At 40.9% G+C, this 24,434-nt stretch overlaps 1 protein-coding gene across 1 annotated transcript in view; it reads right to left on the bottom strand.

Moving 5' to 3' along the window:
* Positions 1–258: 258 nt before the first annotated feature.
* Positions 259–24,434, bottom strand: part of NR6A1 (nuclear receptor subfamily 6 group A member 1) — a 119,007-nt gene continuing 94,831 nt past the window's right edge. Inside the window, exons 7-9 of the mRNA XM_040324869.1 lie at positions 10,338–10,459; positions 7,706–7,858; positions 259–2,149 (exon numbers count right to left, since the gene is read on the bottom strand). Coding sequence (XP_040180803.1) covers positions 2,061–2,149; positions 7,706–7,858; positions 10,338–10,459 — 364 coding nt within the window. The 3' untranslated portion in view covers positions 259–2,060. The remainder of the gene's footprint in view (positions 2,150–7,705; positions 7,859–10,337; positions 10,460–24,434) is intronic.

Genomic DNA, 24,434 nt, shown 5'->3' on the forward strand with positions numbered 1-24,434 from the left:
TATTTTATGTGTTTATTTTTATCAATTTACAAAATGCAAAGTTAGCAAACAGAAGAGAGATCTAAATCAAATCGATATTTCATGTGACTACCCTTTGGCTTCAAACCAGCATCAATTCGTACACTAGCACAAAGTCAGGGACTTTGTAGGATTAGAATCAGGTGTATGATTAACCAATTATACCAAACAGGTGCTAATGATCATCAATTTCATATGTAGGTTGAAACACTGTCATTAACTGAAACAGAAACAGCTATGTAGGAGGCTTAAAACTGGATGAGCAACAGCCAAACTCTGCTACTAAGGTGAGGTTGTGGAAGACCGTGTTATGTCACAGTCATACACATACACTATGGCAAGACTGAGCACAGCAACAAGACACAAGGTAGTTCTACTGCATTAGCAAGCACCTCTGCCAAGCTAAAATTTCAAAGCTGTGTTGTTTAAGTTTATTTGAAGTAGTCGTCCAGCAGTGCCATCAGCACAGTACTGGTGGAAACCAGTGGGACCCTGGTACGCCTATCCACTCTCTGGCCAGAAGTGGTCTTCATGGAAGAATTACAGCCACAAAACTATACCTCCGACATGGAAACAAAGCAACGTGACTAAATTATGCATGAAAACATAGGAACTGGGGTGCAGAAAAATGGCAGCAGGTGCTCTGGACTGATGAGTCCAAATTTTAAATATTTAGTTACAGCAGGGGGCAGTTTGTTTGCTGAATGGCTAGAGAGTGGTACAATAATGAGTGTTTGTAGGCAACAGTGAAGAATAGCGAAGGTTCCTTTGCAAATTTGGGGCTGCATTTCTGCAAATGCAATTGGAAATTTGGTAAGGATCAATGGTATCATCAAAGCCAAGAAATATAGGCAGATACTTATCCATCATGACATCCCTCAGGGAGGTGTGTGATTGACCCCATATTTATTTTGCAGCAGGACAACAACCCCAGACATACAGCCAATGTCATTAAAAACACAAAATCTTCAGCGTAAAGAACATGGAACCCTGAAAGTTATGGTTTGTTTGGCCCCCACAGAACCCTAATCTCATCAGCATCATAGAGTCTGTCCAGAACTACATGAAGAGACTGAGTGCAGCCTACATCCACAGAAGATCTGTTCTCCAATATGATTGGAACAACCTACCTGATGAGTTCATTTAAAAACTGCATGCAAGTGTACCTTGAAGAATCAATGCTTGAAGGAAAAGGATGGTCACCCCAAATATTGATTTAATTTGGAATTCTCTTCTGTTCATTTACTTTCCCCTTTGATGAAAATAAACCATTAACACTTCTATTTCTCAAAGAAATCTTAATTTACAGCATTTTTTTCACACCTGCCTAAAACATTTGCACAGTAGTGTATATGTAAATGTGATGCATTAATCCAGGTTCCAACAAGTCATATTTTTATCAAATGTTACAGCCAAGTCCTAACTAACCATAACATGCTATCCAAGGATGTATATTAAGCTTTGGTAAAGTATGCCTTAAAAATTAGTTCAAAGCCAGACACTGCACAACACTGAAAAAATGAAAGAACGGCACAATCACGTGGCTCATCTCAGCAAGTTTATCTAAAATATTGTATTGTCTACAATCCAAAATATTTAAAAATAAAGCAAAACAATTTAAAATTGAGGTAGTTTTTTTTTTCATTCAAAACACTATTCAAAAATGCCATCCCCACTCCCAACAAAAGAATAACTAAATCTAAAAAAAAAGTACAAAATTAAAAACACAAAATAGCAACACCATAACACTTATATTCTCATCCATACAGGAAGAGAAACCCTCCCAATAAAAGGCATAAAAATCCTAGTTCTGTAAACAGCAATGAAATGCAGAAACTGCATTTTTCTTTGTGCATCCATGTTGAAGATACTACATTCAACTCTGTCAGGAAATAAATAGATAAGAAAAGAGTGAAGAAAAAAAAAAAAAAAAAAAAGCAAACATTTGGCTCCCATATAGGGAGTAATTGTCTTTTTTCTTTTTTAACAATTCCAAAGCAGCCACTTGTGGCAGCTGTTATTTAGCCATTTCATCTGGATGCTTACTCCTTGCTGACATTTGTTTTGCATGAGTGAAGAAACGCTTTGAAAAGCAGAGGTAGTTGCTCCAGGGGTACATTCACCAGCTTCCCTGCAATGTTAAAAATATATTATTATAATTTGGATTATGAGGATTATTGCTACTACTCAATAATTTATATATATATATATATATATATATATATATATATATATATATATATATATATATATATATATATTTAAAAAAAATGATTAAAGGGGTTGTAAAGATACATTATTTTTTACCTAAATAGTTTCCTTTACCTTAGTGCAGTCCTCATTCACTTACCTCATCCTTCGATTTTGCTTTTAAATGTCCTAATTTCTTCTGAGAAATCATCACTTCCTGTTCTTCTGTCTGTAACTCCACACAGTAATGCAAGGCTTTCTCCCTGGTGTGGAGTGTCGTGCTCGCCCCCTCCCTTGGAGTCAGGACGCTCTCTACATGGCAGATAGAGAAAGGAGCTGTGTGTTAGTGGGCGTCCTGACTCTCCTGTAGTCCAAGGGAGGGGGCGAGCACGACACTCCACACCATGGAGAAAGCCTTGTATTACTGTGTGGAGTTACAGACAGAAGAACAGGAAGTGAGAATTTCTCAGAAGAAATAAGGACATTTAAAAGCAAAATCGAAGGATGAGGTAAGTGAAGGAGGACTGCACTAAGGTAAAGAAAGCTAGTTAGGAAACAAATATTGTACCTTTACAACCCCTTTAAGGCTGCCCATACACTACAATACATTCTTATTCAATTTACTTCAGATTTATCTTCAACTATGTAGAGCAAGGGCCTGCCTGATTGCATACACAATGAAGGTGTTTAGGCCCGACCTCATTATATGGTTTTGGTAAATCTAAATTAAATTTGTACAAGAAAATTGTATAATGTATGGCCAGCCTAAGTAAACTACCAGAAAAAATGAAGTGGTTCCAAGCACAGAGCTACTTATCAGCTGTGTGCATAAAAGCTGTCTGGAAGAAAGTGTGGCTTTTGTTGGTCATAACTGGCATGTAAGAAATTAAAATGTACCTATTCTGTCAAAGATTAAGGCTAGATTCCCCTCTCCATCCAAGCGAGGAACCCTCCCCACTGTGTTATTCTATTCGGACAGCAGGGAGGGACTCCATGGATCAGTGCTATAGCGCTGATTGAAGGAAAGTTTATCAACAAGCTAGTTCGAGAAAAGTCTAATTAGATTGCATTCTCTGGAACAGGAATGGACAAAAATAGATCAAAATTGGTCTGGTCCCTGCTGCACCATTCAGACTTTGATCCATCTATGGCCAGCTTAAAGGGAACTTCAGTCATTTTTCCAACTTTCTATCTATTAAATCTTCTGCCCTTGTTGTTTTAACTTTGGAACTTTGGCAGTTTTTTTCTGCAGCCCACTTCCTGTTTCTTGTCTGGTAAAAAGTCTAGGCTTATGACATCATGCACAGCTCTCTCTCTTACTCTGGTGAGAGTTTTCCAGGAAAGGGGGGGGTGAGTCATAAGAGGGCCAACGAGAGCTTTAGAGCTGGAGTTGTGCCTCTGTGGGTCTGTGTAAATTCAGGAAGTGAACAGGCAGCAGCTTCAGCTGCCCACAGTTAAAATGGTTGCAGCCAGACTCAGTGGAGGGAGATTTCTACAGCATATTTGGCAAGTACAGAATCACAGTGTATATAAAATAATATGCAAAGTGGTTGGAGGGAAGCTTCAAAATGGCAAAGATGTTTTTATTACAAATTATGTGAGCAGACAGCAGTTTCCTCTTTAACTCAAGTGAGAAACTCCCATGAGGACAGACAGTTGCTACCCTGTAAAATGTCTGATTTCATGTCAATACACTTTTTTTTCAGCGTATATAAAAGCTTAAAGAGGAACTTCAGCCTTTTCCCTCCCCCCAAATATGTGTTTTCCCCTGCTTACCTGATACTGTGTTCTGCACAGCAAGGATACTAACCTAGCCAGAGGATCCAGCATTGACCTGCTTGGATCCTCATTTCTGCAGCCGCTGCATGGGTCAGGTGCCGCCATATTGCCTCTTGACACCTGGCTCTTCCAGGTGCTAGTGCTAGGCCCTCCCCCCCTACTCCTTGAATGGGACTGCACACCATAAACCCCAGGAGTGCCAGTATAAATTGTCCTAAGCAAATGCCAGAAGATGGGGGAGTGCCGAGGCTTTAAGCAAGAAAACCAAAACAAAGGAGGTGTAGGATGGAGAGGAGGAGATTGTTGTGGGAGGGTGAAGGTCCCCTTTAAATACCAGATAGCCCTTTAATTTTTCCATCTATTGATCCATCTATTGATACACCCCAGTATTCACTTTCCCCATTGCCAGGCCACACACTGTTTGCTCATTCTGTAATTCTATTTTTAATTCTTATGCGGTTATCATTAGTATATAGATAGGAAAGTATATTGCATTTACTTGTTTTAACCTTTTTTTATTTAATTTTTTTACATTTCTTCAGTTGCTTCTTTGTTTCTTGCCTAGGACAATTATGTCATACATCCTAGGGGGAATGGAGGGGCTTGCTCAGCTAAGCACACCTTCCTGCATGCATGCCTGAGTTAAGGGTAGATTGATTCCAGGAAGTAAATGCTACATGAATCATCTGCCCTTACTCAAGATAGCGGTGTCCAGAAATGCTTGGGGCAGTGTTTTTCAATGTGATTTCTTCATAATATAAAGCATGGAGACATGGATAGATGGGGGGGAGTTTGCTTTGAAAATTAAAAATGAATTAAATAGCATTTTCAGTTTCTGGTGCTCAGATGCAGTGTAGTTCTGCGTTAGGACTAGTCATTGTCCCAAATGAATCAAGTTTACAACCACAATTGTGTATACACTAATATCAACCAAGGTTTAAGGTCCCAGCTTTTTTTCTTACAGGATCATAAGGGGCAGCTGAATAAAATCATTTGCTGTAATCAAGGCTTTGTCCATAGCACCACCATCCATTTGAAATATAGCTAAAATTAAGATTAGTCTGACATGATCTGCCCTCAACAAAGCAATGTTGCTTGGATCCAGCAAATTATGTGTTTTTTAAATGATCACTGAGCCCTATTTTTGCAGTGATTTCCTTAAAGCGGGGGTTCACCCTTAGAGGGCACTTTTCCCCCTTCGCTTCCTGCTCGTTATTACTAGGGGAATCGGCTATTTATTTTAAAATATGAGCAGTACTTACCCGTTTACGAGACGCATCCTCTCCGTCGCTTCCGGGTATGGGCTTCGGGAATGGGCGTTCCTTCTTGATTGACAGGTTTCCGAGAGGCTTCCGACGGTCGCATCCATCGCGTCACGATTTTCCGAAAGAAGCCGAACGTCGGTGCGCAGGCGCAGTATAGAGCCGCACCGACGTTCGGCTTCTTTCGGCTACGAGTGATGCGATGGATGCGACCGTCGGAAGCCTCTCGGAAGAATGTCAATCAAGAAGGAACGCCCGCTCCCGAAGACCATACCCGGAAGCGACGGAAGAAGATGCAGCTCGAAAACGGGTAAGTACTGCACCTATTTTAATACAAATAGCCGATTCCCCTAGACCGAACGAGCAGGAATCTAGGGGAAGAAAAAAAAAAATTTAGAAATGGGTGAACTCCCGCTTTAAGAGGCCTTCATAGCAAACTGTGTAAATCCTTTCTAAAAATGATCAGTGTAAATAGCTATTTAGAGCCGACTTCAGGCCAGTCACGTGACTCACGACCGCTTTTCAGCTCCGATACACGGCTGCTGCAGGAGGGACCGTGATCTCCCTCTGACATCAGCCGGGGAGATCACACGGCCGCTCGGCTCCTCCCGCAGAAGCCCTGTCTCAGAGCTGTAAAGCGGCCGCATGACCAGCCTAAATAGCTATTTTGAACACTTGTTTTTAGAAAGGATTTACACAGTGTGCTATGCCAGCCTCTAAAAGAGATTTTAGGTTTGTAATTTTCAATAATAGTGGTAGGGGTAGCAGAGACAGACAGGGAGGTCACTAACAGATAGGAATGAGAGAGGGGGGGAGAGAGGAGAGCAAAACAGGGCAGCGTATGACGGAGGGACGTACTTTGACCACGGTGATCAGGGCTGAGTAGCCCTGGTTATTGTGGTCAGTTTAGAGAGGGGTATACAGGAAGTGGAAGTTTTTTTTACAGTTTAGAGGCAGGCAGATTACACAGCACAAGCACTGTGCTGTGCTGTTTAAGCTGCTTTAAAGGACCAGAATCTGTAGTTTTTTTTTTTCGGGTTAACAAACAGTTTAATTTTACTACTTAGTGGACTGTGGTTGCCAGGTTTTTCCTTGCTACCCTTTTTGTGGATATTATCTATTATCACTATTATCTGTCCACCAGACATGGGGAACTTCTTTTGTTATAAGAGATTTATTTAAATCAACTATTGACCCATCAACTATACTTTATTATTTTAGAACTCTGGGATGAATATGACCAGAACCCTTCGCTTTAGGCCTTATAGACACTGTATGCTATTGACATTTTTTGTTCTCCTACAGGAGTTTAGCAGCAGAAACAACGTGGTAAAAAGCAGTGTTTTACATACGTGTTAATGCATATTCCTGTGTCTGGTGTTACTACATTCCATTGGCCAGAAATATAGCCATTAGATTGTGTGAACAGGCTTTAATGAGTTGTTGTGCATTTGTTATGCTCAAAAGCTTCTCTGCTGAATGATTTTTCTTGCTTCCATTCTCCCCTTCCACTAAACTCCTGAAAATACCCATAGTGTGCATGGGTAGTAGGCTAGGGGAATTTTACTGGCAGGAAAAAAGGCCTGTAGAAGCAGCTTTTTTTAGCTGTAGTACATCTGAGGCCTATATAGGCTTTATGTGAGTCTGTTTATCATCTATCTCTTCCTTTAGAAACCCTTAAAATGAAACTTCACTCCTGGAACCAATAGGTCCTCCAACTTTTCCACCAACACTTGTTAAGTGTCATTTAGTTCCAAGAAGACTATAAAAAGGTGATTGTTTGAATGGTTTACTCCATTAAGTTCTCCCTCATCAGTACTGTGCCCAGTTTTAATTTTTGTGGTACCATAGTGTTTTTCTTCCTGTTACTATTATATACCTAAAAAAGGTTTTGTCTACTTCCTTAACAGATTTAGCCATTTATCCCCTTTTTATGCTTTAGGATCACTGATAATATACTGTAAATTGGCCCAATTTTGTCTGTTTTTGTACACTTCTCTATCATCTAGGCTCTCTTTGCATCTCATATGTGCTGGTCTGTGAGCTGTGCAGGATTATGGTACACCTTACCTGAACTGATGCTGTGAAACTAACAAAAGCATGAATAGACCCATGTTTCTATTCCTGAACAGTTCTATTCTATAAAGAAATGCTCATCTCTTTCTATTGTTATTAACCATCAGTTCAACCATTCTGAAATGATCTTTAACCGATGTTATGTCAGTAAACTAAATGTAGGTTGTTGCAATTTTTTTTTTTTTTTGTAAGACTGCAAATTGCTCTGGAACTCCCATTGCACTGAGACCCTAATACAGTATAATAGAAATGTAACAAATTTGAAAAGCAAAACATAACAAAACCAAATTCCCAGATATAGCCAAAGTTTTGCTTATTTTATCTATATTTATCGCTATTACTTGGTTTGATGGTATGAGATATGTAGATGTCATTCTTACCAGCAATGTAGCGGACCTCAGGCAAACACATCATAAGGTCTGGGAATCTGTTGGGTTGGTGTGAATACCTATACTCTGTGAAGTCCTGGCACACGTACCAGTACCTCTTATTCAGCTGCTCCAGCTGGGAAACACTGCTAAGACCTTGGATATCTGTTAAAAAAAAAAAGTTTGTTAAGGTTGGGATCGTAACTGGAAGGGTCTCCAAATAGTATTTCCCATTACTCAGCATTTTGCCTCTAAGAAAAGGTGTGGTTGCAATCCTCTGTAAGCCACACCCTACATTATGTAATATTGTTTCCTTCAACCAGAGGTTAACAGGAAAGAAAATAGTTTGACTCCCCTATTAACACAGTCTGCGTTGATGGGGGAATCTCTTCCTCAGTGCCATTGTGTTCTCCCTGCAGGGAGCCTTACCCACCCGCAGAATACAATGACCAGTGTTGCCAGCTATAGCTGCCAGCAGTGGTCAGGCAAAAAAAAATCCTTACGGGCTGGTTGTATGGAAGTCAATGGGTCAACTTCAGTGCAACCAGCCTGCTCATAGAGGGATTGAAATTCAGCTGGTTCCTTGTGAAGCAACCAGAACCAGTCTATGGCTGGCTTAACAGTCTGCCTAATATTAGATTATAAGTGCTAAAAATAGGCTATCATACCTTTTCATCCAATTACTGCAAAAGCACAATGACGTTTGATGACTGTATATTAATATGCATGTAAGTCCTTTTGAAGAGAAGCACCACAATCTATGGTCACAAGCATGCACTATTTGCCAGAAACCTAATATTCAGGTCATTGACTCATTAAATTGTGAATGAAGAAAATTATGAAAGCTCTAGAACATGCACCTTCAAAAACAGCAAGAACAGCTCTCACATTTCTGTCCTTAACAAGTGAACTTTAAATCTCATAGTGGGAAGCCACAGAAATGAACATACTCATAATTAACATTCCACACATAAAAACACTACAAAAACACAGTTACGCTTTAAGAAATTCATACTATTTGCTAGAATAACATGACCCAAGGGAGGACAATTGGATTAAATAAACATCCACTCCCCCAGTGGTCAAAGTAGGGAACTTCCGGACATATCCTCAAACTTTATCACATCCAAGTACTACCTTGTAAAACTGAGAAATATATGCAAATATACAAAATCTTCATCCATTAACAGAATTATAAAGTGCTAAATAAAAGAATATATGTGTATAAAAGCAACACAAAATATATATGTAATGTCCTATAATAATCCAAAGTGACTTGTGCAATCAATGTCCATAAACGTGACTCTCCAAATTGACTGGTGCCGAATTCCAAAGTGACTATATACGACAGATTGGTCACAACTTCTGTGCAGAAAGTGATCAACACTTGTGCTCCCCTCTCGGTTCCACACTCACTGGATAGCTGCATCCCTACAGGGTTAAACACATGTAGTCAGATCAGCCTTTGTTCCCGTATCCAATGCAGGAAGACCACGGTGTGTTCAATCATGGGATATCAGCATGTGGATGGAAAGGAGGGACACTCAGTGTATGAACAGAGTAAATTCAACAGATCTGGGACAGCGTGGATATATTTTCTTTAAATTAAAAATAGTGTAGTTGCGCTAAAATCAATTATTTATTGCACCAGAACTTTTGTATTTATTTCAGGTGTGTTTTGTATTTAGTAGGTTGATTTTAGCGCAACTACACAATTTTTAATTTATATGTCACAGTGTATGCAACACATTTATTTAGCTGCAGCTTTTATCATTTGATCATCTATTAATTATATATACACATCTATTTGGGTTTTTTAGAATATCTATCAGCGCTTGAGTCACTTTATATATGATATATTTTCTTTATTAGCACTTTATTCGGTTTATGGATGAAGATTTTGGCACATAGCTGTATTTGTAGTTTTGAAAAACGTTTATTTTTATTGATGACTTTTTTGGCACAATAGGATCATTTGCAGTTTTGTTAACAATTTGCACATGCACTTTTTCAAGGTTGCTTTGGTCAATATATTACCAAGTCTATTGGCAGCGCCACCTACCTCTTTATATTTATATACAGTACTTTATTTTAACCAGCCTGTCTGTTTTTTCTCAACAAAAAAAAGCCACTGGCCTTTATTCCTGCTGTCAGAATACAATAGTGCAGCAGGAGGGAGTCAGCACTGATATGGGAATCAAGCAATTTTCTTACCTTCCACCCGTGGATGAAGGAAAGAAAATTGCATAATATGGCTTGCTTTAGAGCTCACAATCGAATTTTGTTGTCCAATTTTGTTGCCAATTTGCTCAGTCCCCAGTTGCTTAGTTCTTCTCAGTATTTCCAATGATCATTACATTGATCTTCTTGTGCCAACATCCACAAAGCCAGAACAGCTGGTGATCTGTCACACAATCCTTATCTGGATAGGAATAATCTGTCATTGTGGCTGCCTGAAACTACATGTGTTAAATGACGCGTGTTCTGGCCTTGGTGTCTGCATTAAACAGCTATTATAATGTGATTAATACATGGAAAGTCACTTGCTCCCATTACAAGAATCCAGCTAACACCTCTTTTTTAACCCCTTCTCAGGTAAAGTGCATACTGAATACTTAAAAACAAAGACTTCTCCAGTACTTACCTTGATTCAGGAAGTTGATGGCTTTCATGCAGACATATTCTTCATTGCTAACCTTCAGCTGGCTGAATTTTCGATACAAGTAAATAAGCCTTTCCATCACTTCCATGCCCTCCTCACTAAATCTAAAAAGATCAACAAGTTTGTAAGTGATTTTTCCTTTTTAAAATAATGTGGCAATGGCATGTCAGCTATTCACAATAAAAGCGTTTTTAAAATGTTGGATTTTTTTGTTATTGTAACTACCAATAAAACAAACATAACAAACAATAATTTTATAAAAAAAGAAAAACCTAAAACAAAAATTGTAAAAAAAAAAAAAAAGGTAATTAGAGCTGGTTAAAGGATATCAAATCTTTTTTTTTAATATATTGCAGCATACCAGTCTTTAGATACGGTGGCTGAATTTGTTTTCTTTTTAAAAGCCAAATATGTTTTCTGTAATTTCATAAAAATACATGTTTATCTTTCCAGATTCCGAGTGTTCCTGTAACTTCCAATGCACTGAATTAATATCTTTAACAAAATGTTATCGGTTTTCACAGCACACATCTTCGGGGAACTATAGGATGCCCTCTTTCTATGTAATGAAAATCAGGAGAGGGGAAGGGGTTTGTAATCCCAATCAGGAGAGCAGCCTATGGTGACAATGTTGCTCTTCTATAGATACAGTGAAGTAAGAGAGCTTTAACAGGAGAAAAAAAAGGAAAAATCAATGTACCCGAATATGTAAAGACTAACAATCTGCAATATGTTAAACATTTTGGGTTGTTCGATATGGTTTTAGGTCAACCGCATTCATTTCTATGCCAACCTAAAAATAACAGATGCCTTCTGCTTTTGTCTATAGCAAATATTACAGGATGCAAATATAACAAATCTTTAAATGATATTAACCTGAACATTGCTTTTAACAGAAACCATTCACCTCCTCTTAAAATCGAATCTTCTTGAAATGTGATAGTCTTCTCATATACAATTATCCTAATTTACTGTAACTCCAAACTCCAGCTTTTTGTGAATTAAAAACAGTTTGTTTTTTCCAAGCCAGCCAAACTAACTATTACCTTTACTAAGAATTCCCACTGGGAGTGCTGTACAAATTATGGGGTTTATTTACTAAAATTGGGAAGCACAAAATCTGGTGCAGCTCTGCATAGAAACCTTTCAGCTTCCATTTTTTTTTTTTTTTGTCAAAGCATAATTGAACAAGCTGAAGTTAAAAGCCAATTGGCTACCATGCACTGCTTCACCAGATTTTGCACTCTTTAGTTTAAGTAAATCCACCCATATATGTAGCATCAGCTACATTTACTATACAGCTCTATACAGGAACAAAGACGAGTTGGGCTGAGAGCTGCTCAGCCATTCAGTGGAAGCTTTGTATTTTCTGCAAGAGTACAAGGCTTCCTCTCATTTGCTGAAGTGGAGAGGAAGGTGATGTCACAATTCCCAACCCAGCCAATAAGAGGAAGCCTTGTACTCAATCAGAAACACAGCTCTCAGCCTGATTTTGTCCAGGGAGCAAGAAAAAAAGTTCCTGTCCTGCTGCAGGAACAGCTGATGCTACATACAGTTTTATACAGCTCTCACAATAGGATTTCAACTCCGATTTAAAGCGGTGGTTCACCCTTAGAGGGCACTTTTTAGCCTTAGATTCCTGCTCGTTTTGTCTAGGGGAATCGGCTATTTGTTTCAAAATATGAGCAGTACTTACCCGTTTACGAGATGCATCCTCTCCGTCGCTTCCGGGTATGGGCTGCGGGAATGGGCGTTCCTTCTTGATTGACAGTCTTCCGAGAGGCTTCCGACGGTCGCATCCATCGCGTCACGATTTTCCGAAAGAAGCCGAACGTCTGTGCGCAGGCGCAGTATAGAGCCGCACCGACGTTCGGCTTCTTTCGGCTACGAGTGACGCGATGGATGCGACCGTCGGAAGCCTCTAGGAAGACTGTCAATCAAGAAGGAACGCCCGCTCCCGAAGACCCATACCTGGAAGCGACGGAAGAAGATGCAGCTCGAAAACGGGTAAGTACGGATCATATTTTAATACAAATAGCCGATTCCCCTAGACCGAACGAGCAGGAATCTAAGGGGAAAAGGGGAAAAATTTAATAAATGGGTGAACTCCCGCTTTAAAGTGGTTGTAAACCCACTTTTTTTACTTTTACCTACAGGTAAGCCTATAACAAGGCTTACCTGTAGGTAAGGAGAATATCTCCTAAACCTGCACGGTTTAGGAGATATTCCCCTCGCAATGCGCCGCGGCGCATGCGCAGGGGGGATCTACGGCGAAAGGACTGGCAGCCGCCGGACCTTGCCGAGTTTTAAATCTCCCGCGCGTACGTGCGGGAGTGACGTCATCGCCGCTCCAGCCAATCACAGCGCAGGCGCGGCGATACCCGGAAGACACGCCGAGGCAAGATGAAATCTCGCTCGGCGAGGACCAGGTAAGTGCTGCACACCTCGTTCCGAGGTAAGTATTTCATAATGAGCTAATATGCGGTGCATATTAGCTCATTATGACTTTTGCCTTACAGGAGAAAAAAAATAAAATTTGATGCGGGTTTACAACCGCTTTCAGAATTTTTTTTATAATTTAAGATTTTTATATATATATATATATATATATATATACATACATACATATACACACACAGTATAATCTTAGGCCCCATACACATGATAGAATCCATCCGCAGATAAATCCCAGCAAATGGGTTTCTGCGGATAGATCCTATGGTGTGTACACTCCAGCGGATCTGTTTCCGCGGAGAAATCTCCTCTGGGATGGATTCCAGCAGATCGGATATTTGCTGACATGCACAACAAATCCATCTGCTGGAATCCATTCCAACGGATGGATCCGCTCGTCTGTACAGACTTACCGGATCCATCCGTCCAAAGGGATTCCCCGCACGCGTCGTAATGATTTGACGCATGCGTGGAATTCCTTATATGACAGCGTCGCGCCCGTCGCCGCGTCATAATAGCGGCGACGGCGCGACACGTCATCGCCAGAGGATTTCAGCGCGGATTTCAATGCGATGGTGTGTACACGCCATCGCATAGAAATCTTCTGAAATCCTCGAGAGGATTTATCCGCGGATACGGTCCGCTGGTCCGTATCTGCGGATAAATCCTCTCGTGTGTATGGGGCCTTACTGTTGAAGCTCTAAGTGTGTCCTATAAATGCAGGTCAACATCTTCACACCCCTGTGTGTCTGTAGAAGTAAATGTCTCTCTTCTTTCTCTCTCTCTCTCTCTCTCTCTCTCTCCAAAAGGCCCCCATTCGACGGAATACAAAATTAGGTCATCTTCTTTAACCACTTGCACACCACCGACCGTAGATATACTGCGGCAGGGCGGCCACTCGGCGCCAGATCACATACCTAGTATGTAATCCGACATGTCTGGGACACACATGCGCTGCCGGCGACCCGCTCCCGCTGTGATAAAACACAGGGTGCACACACCGGCAGGTACCACTGACTTGATGTCCGCCGGCACCTGCCGATTATACAGGACACAGGCAGAATGACAATCTGCCTATGTAAACTGGCCAGATTGTCATTCTGTCAGAAGGGAAGGCATTGATCCTGTATTTCTGCTAAGCAGGAACAAAGATGTTTGCCTTCCCCTAGTCCCCACAGTGAGTAAGCTCAACCTAGACACACAGTTAACCCTTTGATCGGCCCTGATGTTAAACCCCTCCCCAGCCAGTGTCATTAGTACAGTGACAGTGCACATTTTTAGCACTGATCACTGTAGTGTCACTGGTCCCCAAAAAGTGGCAGGTATCCAATTTGTGAGCCACAATATCGCAGTCCGCTGTGCGGCAACCTTAAAAGTAATAAATAAATAAAAATATCCCGTAGTTTGTAGACCCTATAACTTTTGCACAAACCAATCAATATATGTTTATTGTGATTTTTGTTACCAAAAAAATAAATAAAAAATAGGTAGCAGAAAATATATTGGCCTAAATTGATGAAAAAATTAGATTTTTTTCAATTTTATGGAGTAGGTTTCATAGCAGAAAGTAAAATATATATATATATTTTTTTTTAATTCTCAGTCTTTTTTTTGTTTGTAGTGCAAAAAATAAAAAAAACAGAGGTGATCAAATACCACCAAAAGAAAGCTCTATTTGTGGGAAAAAAATAACGTTACTTGGGTACAGTGTAGCACAACCCCGAAATTGTCAGTTAAAATAATGCATTTTTGTCTGAACCCATTTACTTGGAACCATTTTGTGTAATTGTGCGTTAAACCTTCAATAAAATGTTTATGCAAAAAAATTAAAAAGACAGCAGTGTTAAATACCTAAATGACTCACACACCTAACCCACCTCCTGCCAGACTCTTACTGGGCTTCCAAAAATATATATATATATGTCAAGAACATATATTAAAGTGGTTGTAAACCCTATACAACCACTCTAAACTACAGGCCAGCCTATAATTAGGCTTACATGTAGCTGCATTGGATATCTCCTAAACCTGCACGGTTTAGGAGATATCCCTGTATTTGGATGTGCTGACGTCATGCGGCACATGTGCACTTAAACCAACTGAAGCAATGGCACGTACATGCCGTTGCTTCAGTTGCACTGTGCCGTTCCCGGAAGCTCCCGCACGCATGCACGGGAGTGACGTCATCGTGGCTCTGGCCAATCACAGAGCCGGAGCCGCAATACCCGGAAGTAACCTCCAGGATAGATGTCGCCGGGCAGAGGGGGAGACGAGGATGGCTGCGGGGGCTTAGTTCTCGCATAAGTAATTCATAATGAGCTAGTATAGCTCATTATGCCTTTATCTTGCAGGGTGTTTTTTTTCCAGGAGGGTTTACAACCACTTTAAGTAGTGCGTATGTATATATATTTATTCAAATAAATACATAACTGGATTAAAAATATATATATATTTATATATATATTTTCGTTTTGAATTTACTTTGTCTTCAAGTCAGACTGAAAGCAAACCTAAGCTCAGATATTCATTTTGGGGCTCCTTCTAGCTCCATCCAACCTATAGGTAAAACTAAAAACCTAACCAGCTAGCCACATAAATCTATTTTTCATATCAACATTTACAGTATCTCACAAAAGTGAGTACACCCCTCATATTTTTGTAATAATATTAATGTAATGCAATATTTTTTCCTTTTTGCTATAATAAATATCCCCGAAAAATATATAAAAATATTTTTTTTTTTTCCTCAGTTTAGGCCGATACATATTCTTCTACCTATTTTTGGTAAAAAAAATTGCAATAAGCGTTTATCGATTGGTTTTCGCAAAACTTATAGTGTTTACAAAATAGGGGATAGTTTTATTGCATTTTTATAAATATATATATTTTTACTAATAGCGGCGATCAACGATTTTTTTCATGACCGCGACATTATAGCGGACGCATCGGACAATTTTGACACATTTTTGGGACAATTGTCATTTTCACAGCAAAAAATGCTATAAAAATGCATTGTTTACTGTGAAAATTACAATTGCAGTTTGAAAGTTAACCACTAGGGGGCGCTGAAGGGGTTAAGTGTAACCTCATGTGTGTTTCTAACTGTAAGGGGGCGGGGCTGGACGTGTGACGTCATTGATCGTGCTTTCCTATATCAGGGAACACACGATCAATGACAGCGCCACAGTGAAGAACGGGGAAGCTGTGTTTACACACAGCTCTCCTCGTTCTTCAGCTCCGGGACCGATCGCGGGACTCTAGCGGCGATCGGGTCCGCGGGTCCCGCAGCTTCGGACCGGGTCGCAGGCGCGCGCCCACGACCCACGGCTGGGCACTTAAAGAGGACGCACAGGTACATGCTTGTGCCCAGCCGTGCCATTCTGCTGACGTATATGTGCAGGAGGCGGTCTTTAAGTGGTTAAAATAACTCAACACACAGCCATTAAAGCGTTTAACCCCCCCCCCCCCAAAAAAATGGATCCCAATCCTTAACAACATATTAACTGATACAGTGCTTGTCCTGTGTCATAAACCTGGCTGATCCTGCCAATTTCTCTCCACCCCTCTGTAAACTGACCATAGTGTATCATGGCTGCTGAGACCAGACACCATGGTCAGTTTACATGCCTCTGTCATTAGCAGGCTATTATCTGCTCTCGTCTCTGCTCCTGTGTCCTCCTCCCCCTCCCCTCTCTGTCTGTGTGTGTGAGCTGCCCCCCCCCACTGCACTCATAACACTAACCTGTATACACTGTCCCCCTCTGTGAATGATTTATAAATATAAATGCTGTAAATACCTAATTTAAGAGCCAAGATTGCGATCACATGACCAGCCAGCTCTCTCCTCCTCCCCTCCAGACTGACATCAGCAGGGAAATCTCAGGCCCAGAGGGGGATACTACAGTAGGAGGCGGTGCTGATGGTGTATACAGTTTAGAAAGGTTTAACAACCACTTTAAGATCTAAACCACCGGCAACAAAATTAAGTATACCCCTAAGTGAAAATGTCCAAATTGGGCCCAAAGTGTCAATATTTCGTGTGGCTACCATTATTATGCAGCACTGCCTTAATCCTCTTGGGCATGGAGTTAACCAGAGCTTCATAGGTTGCCACTGGAGCCTCTTCCACTTCTCCATGATGACATCACAGAGCTGGTGGATGTTAGAGACCTTGTGCTCCTCCACCTTTCTTTTGAGGATGCCCCACAGATGTTCAATAGGATTTAGGTCTGGAGACATGCTTGGCCAGTCCATCACATTTACCCTCAGCTTCTTTAGCAAGGTAGTGGTCGTCTTGGAGGTGTGTTTGGGGTAGTTATGTTGGAATACTGCCTTGCGGCTCAGTCTACGAAGGGAGGGGATTGGCATTTATGGTTCCCTTAATGAACTGTAGCTCCCCAGTGCCGGAAGCACTCATGCAGCCCCAGACCAGGACACTTCCACCACCATGCTTGACTGTAGGCAAGACACACTTGTTTTGTACACACGCTTGACAGCATCTGAAGCAAATAAGTTTATGTGTGATACCTTACTCCCTTGAATGGGCAAATTTCATCTTGAACTACAAGATTTTTTACAAAAGAATAAAGGGAATAGAAAAAAACATGAACATTTTAATATGCACTGCTTCACATCTAACTGGCAGTTAATCATACAATATGCTACAAACTGCAAGTAGTTATATTTTGTCACAAGCAATAATAATTTCACTGTAAATGGTTTGGGTTTAGGGTAACAACTGCTGGATGCAGCCCAACATCGACCCACGTCAGAGTGAAAACTCTGGATGGCAGAGTGCAAAGGATATACATAGAATTGCTAATCAAGTAGCAAAGTCAAAGCTTTATATATAATCCTTCAAATTAGAGAAATTGCAACTGTATCCTTGAACTTCTCACCCAGACAGAATATATTACAATGCACAAGGATCTGCAAACACCACTCTGGAAGAGAAGCAGGATAAATGCTTTTGCCTCATCTACTAAAATAAACCTGTTATTAAATCAGGTTTTATAAAAATACTAATTTTATTATTGTACAATGTGCAGTTTATGGGACAAGTCTTAAAGTGCTAAAAGCAATCATATGTATTAACCCAGATTATAAAACCAGACCACTGACAGGGAATTTATAACTAACCACAAAGGGTTATAGCACCTTTGCTCTTTGCCTAGCTGGTTGACTGGGAGGCACTTGCATAAATCTAAACTTAGAAGTTATTAAGTCTCAGAGGAACAATTCAGTCAGTATGTGAAAAGCATTTTGTTTCAGTTATGATCAGAACCTGAATTATAAAAAGGATAGCAAAGTAGAAAAATAGGGCTGAATTTAACCAAATCCAGCATGGTTTAGCTTTCCTTTTGTATTTCTCAATAGGAAAATAATATTAATTGGTTGCATTACATGTGTGTTTCTTGTACAATAAAACAAAAATCTATATAGTAGGCCTTGGTTAAAAAAATAAAAATAAAAAAAATAATGACTCACACCATTCTGCCACATTTGATTCTCTAACTATATTAATAAGTCATGCTGCTCTCATATCAAATATAAAATCATCCCATCCAATCTGTAATATAACAATACGTGTCCATGTGTTATATAAAAACTATGCCGATCTGTACCTAGATCACAGTGGCTCCCGGTAATCACGTCTCTCCTCAACTCTCTCTCTTCAGCCTCCTCCCTGGCTGACATTAGCAGGAGTGCTCAGCCCCACCCGCTGGAGCCGTCAGCCAGGCAGAGGAGAGAGCCGAGGAGTCACGTGATCGCCAGGAGCCACTGTGATATAGGTACAGATTGGCATAGTTTTTATATAATACAGGGACACTTCTTGTTATATTACAGAGGGGACGGAAGAATTCAGTGGCATAACAACCACTTTGATTAAAAATTTCTTTCAATTTTAGCTACATTTAGACATAAAAATAAATGAAAAAAATAAGTATTACAAATAGTCTTTCTTGTGGTTTACCTCAGTCTCAAAGTGTGGGTAAACACTGGATGGTAAAGCCATCTATGTTTATAAAGCAAAAATGCCTACTGCTGCAAGGGAGCCAGTCCTACATGCCCCTGTAGATCCAAAACCTTGCCCGGTCTGAATACATGCAGTGAATCCAAAAACCAGGCCCATGCTGCTCCCTGCTAGAAGTTTATTTTTACAACCGAAGGCACAATGCAGACAGGTGTCAAGAGAAAAGCCTTTAAGTCTAAGCACTTTTTTGTGCAAAACATGTCAAGGGTCTTTACTTTAATACCTGTCCATATTGTGCAACTGTTTATACAAATAGACCTTGGTCTATTAGCAAGCAATGTGGACCAGGTTTTTATATTTCATTCTGAAAATGAAATATCTTTCTTAAAGGGGTTGTAAAGCATTAAAGGTTAAAAACCTTTTGTGCTGCCCCCTCCCAACCCCCCTCTTTTTCTTACCTGAGCCCAATCATTCCAGCGATGGGGATGAGCACAGCAGCTCCAGCCGCTGTCTTGGGTCCTCATTGGATAGATTGATAGCAGCAGGAGCCATTGGCTGGGCAGGGCAGAGTCCTGTTGTCTGTGTCAATGGACGCAGCAGCAGGACTCAGGAGCGCACGCACGACTATCCCCATGGAAAAGGGCTCTCTATGGGGGCACTCGAGAAGAGGAGCAGCCAGGAGCATCACAGGGGACCCCAGAAGAGGAGGATTGGGACTACTCTGTGCAAAACCCTTGCTCAGAGGAGGCAAGTATGACATGTTTGTTATTGCTTTACAATCATTTTCAGCTGGTCAAAGACGGATTAAAATTTGTCTGGTTCAGTAGGAACTGGCCAAATTTTGATCCATCTATGGACAGGCTAGCTGTCTTGAAGTCAATCCATCGATTGACTTCAGTACAACTATCCTGTCATTTTTTTTTCACTTCATTTATTGCCGGTAATTGCTCCCAGCAGTGATTATTATACTCTGACAGCTGGGAAACCTTCCACTGTCAGACTACAATAGCGCACGTAGAGGGATTTCCCCATGGTTAAAGGAAAGAAAACTGCATATTGTATGGACTGCCTTAGGGTCCACTCACACGGGGGGCTTTACCCTGGGCTCCTTGCAGGTTGCCGTGCCGGGATCCTATTAATTTGTATTAGGGAACACGCCTCCACAGACACAGTCACTGTTAGGGATGAGCTCCGGCGTGTTCGCACATTCCACGTGCAGAGCCCACCATGAAATCGGCTCTGCACTAATCACAGGCAGTGAGACATTCTGGCGGGCTCTGCACGTGGAGTGTGCAAACACGCTGGTGTGCATCCCTAGTATGTTTGATCATTAGTCGAATTACAAATGTTATGGGCTGTTCGCACCAAATTCGAGCGGTGTGTCACGGCCCATAATTCACTGCGGCATCACAGTGCATTGCTGGCTGATGATTGGCCAAGCATGATTTGGCCAATCACAGCGTGCAAAAAACAGAGAGCCATAATTGGCCAAAGCCAGGGTGGCTTTGGCCAATTATGGCTCAGGGGGTTTAGTACACGCCTTATACATGTGTGTTTTTTTTATATTACTCTAATAAATTTGTAGTTAACTCTTTAGGGTGTGCAGCAGTCTGTTTCTCTTTTTTATTTTTTACTTTTGGTTTAGTACACACCCCACAATATATAAGGCCGCCTGGAAGTCGGCCTTGTGTAGTGTGTTGCGGTGGTTAAGACAGAGAGAGACAGAGAGAGAGAGTGTCATTTTCTTGAGTTAGATAGAGCGAGCAGGCAGGCAGGCTAGTAAGAGTTACAGTGTATAGAGGATATATATGCATCCCAGGTGTTGTATATATTTATGTATACACTGTATTGAGTTTAGCTAGATCCGCTCTTCCTAATATACTGACAGGCAAGGCAGGTGATTGTGCTAGCTGCAGTATTTTCACTTGGTGTACTGTGTCCTCTGCACAGTGTGCACCTAAATCTACGTGAATACAATTGCTGCTGTTCTCATATTAATACCACAGGCAGTGGCTGATCAGCAAGTATTTTCACTTGGTGTACTGTGTCCTCTGCACAGTGTGCACCTAAAGCCACGTGAATACAATTGCTGTTGTTGTCATATTAATACCACAGGCAGTGGCTGATCCGCAAGTATTTTCACTTGGTGTACTGTGTCCTCTGCACAGTGTGCACCTAAAGCTATGTGAATACATTTGCTGGTGTTCTCATATTAATACCACAGAGTATTAGCTCCAACTAGAGTATCTGTGAGGGGTTGCAGTGTTGTGGCCCCAACACCAGTGCCTAAGGCCCAATTTTTCTGCCCCTGTTTAACAAGGCGTGTAATTACATATTTTGATGCAATACTTTGCAGCAGGGCTCATTAGTGTGCTCCAACTAGAGTATCTGTGAGGGGTTGCTGTGTTGTGGAACCAGTGCCTAAGACCCAATTTTTCTGCCCCTACAATTCTTGATCTAATATTTCACAGCAGGGCCCATTACTGTGCCCATCAAGAGTAACTGTGAGGGCTTACAGTGTTGTGGCACCACCACCAACAAAGGCCCAATTTTTATGCCCCTGTTCAACAGGAGCATGTAATTACAATTCTTGATCTACTATTTAACAGCAGGGCCCATTCCTGCGCCCACCAAGGGTAACTGTGAGGACTTACAGTGTTGTGGCACCAGCACCACCACCACCAACAAAGGCCCAATTTTTCTGCCCCTGTTCAACAGGGGCATGTCATTACAATTCTTGATATATAATAGTTCACAGCAGGGCGTTCCAGCGCCCACCAAGACTAACTGTGAGGGCTTACAGTGTTGTGGCAACACCAACACCTAGGGCCCAAATTTCTGCAGAGTATATACAGCAGGCCCCTACTTTCAAACATCCAACTTTACAAATGGCTCCTACTTGCAAACGGAAGGAGACAAAAGGAAGTGGGAGGAAATCTACCCCTAGGAAGGGAAATTCTCTTCTGTAAGAGGTGTCTCCTGTCCACTGATGCTTTATCACCAATCCTTGTTTCACTAAAAAAAAAAACATTTTCAAAAAAACATTTGTCATTGGGACAGAAAGTGAGGGGGCAATCTTCTGAACAGATGCGCACAGACAGCAAAACAAATGTTACAGGGGTGATAACTCTTCTCTATGTTTTCCAAAAAGCTTATAAATAGATTTTTTTGGCTGGAGCTACACTTGAAAAAAAGTACCATTTCAAAACTACAAACAGATTCTACTTAACAAACAACCTACAGTCCCTGTCTTGTTTGCACTGCCTGTATACTGCTGTTCAAAGTATATAGGACCAAAGGGGCTGGTAATGACCTGGAGGGAAAGGGGGGGGGGCATGCTATTTTTCTCAATGATTTTCATCCATATTGCAGGGATCAGACATTACATTAAAGCCACAAGCAGTTTTAAATGACTTTTTTCTTATAGTAATGTCATTTTGTGCAGGGACAGTTCTAAACACATGCCACTTCACAGGCATACTATAGACACCCAGCAGGTACGATATTTAAAGGAATTTTTCAATTTTTTTTTCACTTTAAGCATCATTAAAATCACTGCTCCTGAAAAAACGTCAGTTTTTAAAACTTTATTTTCCATTGATACATGCTTCCTGGGGCAAGACCCGGGTCTCCAAACCCGTTTCACGACAATAACTTGCATATTAGCCTTTAAAATTAGCACTTTTGATTTCGAACGTTCGAGTCCCATAGACTTCAATGGGGTTCTAAAGTTCGCGCGAGCGATCGGTTCGTTCGAAGGTTCTGGTGCGAACCGAACGGGGGGGTGTTCGGCTTATCGCTACTAGTCACTGTGTCCCAATATGACAGGCAGGTGAGGGTCCCAGAACTCACCCTGTATGTATTCAGAGACTTGCACCCACATGTCATATTAGGACACAGCTGCTTGTCCATGCAGCCACATGGCCTTATGGAAATGAATGTTACACCAGCACAGGGATGCATGCAACACAGAAACATGGGAAACATGGACCTGCACGTGGGTCCACAGTAAAGCGCCCTGTGTGAACGCACCCTTAACATCACAGACATATTTTTTTGGCCAACTGTATGTTTACTGTTAATCAAGCAAATCTACTGATAGTTAACAGTTCTGCATTCAGTTAATTGGCGCTAAAGCTTAAAAGTTTGTATGTTTTCTTTTTTTATAAAATTATCATAATTCGAATTATATTACTAATCTACTAGGAGACACATGGCCAAGAATGTCCAAGGAGTGAAGTTGTGTTACTGGCCTCTGCTGGGTCCACAAGACATAAGTAAAGATGGCGCCGCATGGCCAAGAATGTCCCAGGAGTGAAGTTCTTCTTTAAAATGGAACAACACTGCATCTGAGAACCATAAAGAAAAAACGCTGTTTAATTGATTAATATTGAATGGAAACGCCCCCATTCATCCATGTCTCCATACTTTATTTTGCTGAGAACACCCTGGCATTTTGGGCTGCGGCCATCTTGATTAAGGGCAAATGATTCATGTAGCATGTACTTCCTGGAATCCATCTGACATTAGCTCAGGCAGAAGGGCGTGCATAACTGAGAAAGCCCCTCTTCCCCTTCTGAAGACTCCTAGGATGTATGGCATTATTTGTCTAACCCTGGAAACCAGGAAGTAACTGAATAAATGTACAAAAAAGGTTAAAACAGGTAAATATGATATACTTTCCTATCCACTTACTAATAAGGATTAAAAATAGTCAAAGTTGATTGAGAGAGTGAAATTATAAACCCCATCAAGTTTATATTGCTTTCTATGTCCCTAGGTAGGTACGAAGATCAAGCTGCTCTTTTTGTCCTAGTGACCATAATCACTGAGATAGAAAGTGATGGTATATCCAACATCTTGCATTTGACACCAAAACAAGTGATGGAAGGAAATTTTCAAATGTGGTCACCTGTCAAAGAGAGGATTTCTCCCTCACATGCAGAGATTTCCTACGACATCTCCAGGACAGAAAGTGAAGGGTATCGCCTCAACGGGACTCACAGACAACAAAATAATAAACTAACAAGGTTATATTTCTTCCCTAACTTTTGTTTGGGGGAAAATAAAGGTTAAAAATAAAGTAACCGCATGATAGAATGCAAATGTACATGGAATGCTTTCTCAAATTTCAGGGGTGAAGAGGTGAACTTTCACTTTAGCCCAGTGCTTCTTTTCTTTTTTCCTGTAAATAACATTTTCTTTTTTCATTCTCACTAAGCACAGAGATGACCGGAATTAACAAATCATAGCATTAGATAACGGCTTTTGGAAAAAAAAAAAAAAAAAGTTCACAGCAGAGCAAACCTTTCCTGAAAGTAATAATTTTCCTGCCTCTTAAAAATGGTGCCACTAACCAATGAAGGTGTTCCCCAGGAATTATGGGTTGGAGGAGTAGAAGAGGAGCCTGAAATAACGAGCTTCAGATAACTACTTGGCATGTAAGCTTGTTAGTGGCTTTCTGGAGCTGGCTAGAGGCTGGTGCAGCTGTGCGTGAACACAAAACCAACCTTAAATCACAGCCTAATCTGGCGCCTGATAAGAGGCTGATTATGAAAAACACACATCATAAATCGGTTTCCATATTACATACTCAGAAAAACAGATAAGAGCAGATTTAGTGACAGGCTGGTACCCCTAATACAAAAACC

The sequence above is a fragment of the Rana temporaria genome, chromosome 9, assembly GCF_905171775.1.
Source record: "Rana temporaria chromosome 9, aRanTem1.1, whole genome shotgun sequence".
NCBI classification, from domain to species: domain Eukaryota; kingdom Metazoa; phylum Chordata; class Amphibia; order Anura; family Ranidae; genus Rana; species Rana temporaria.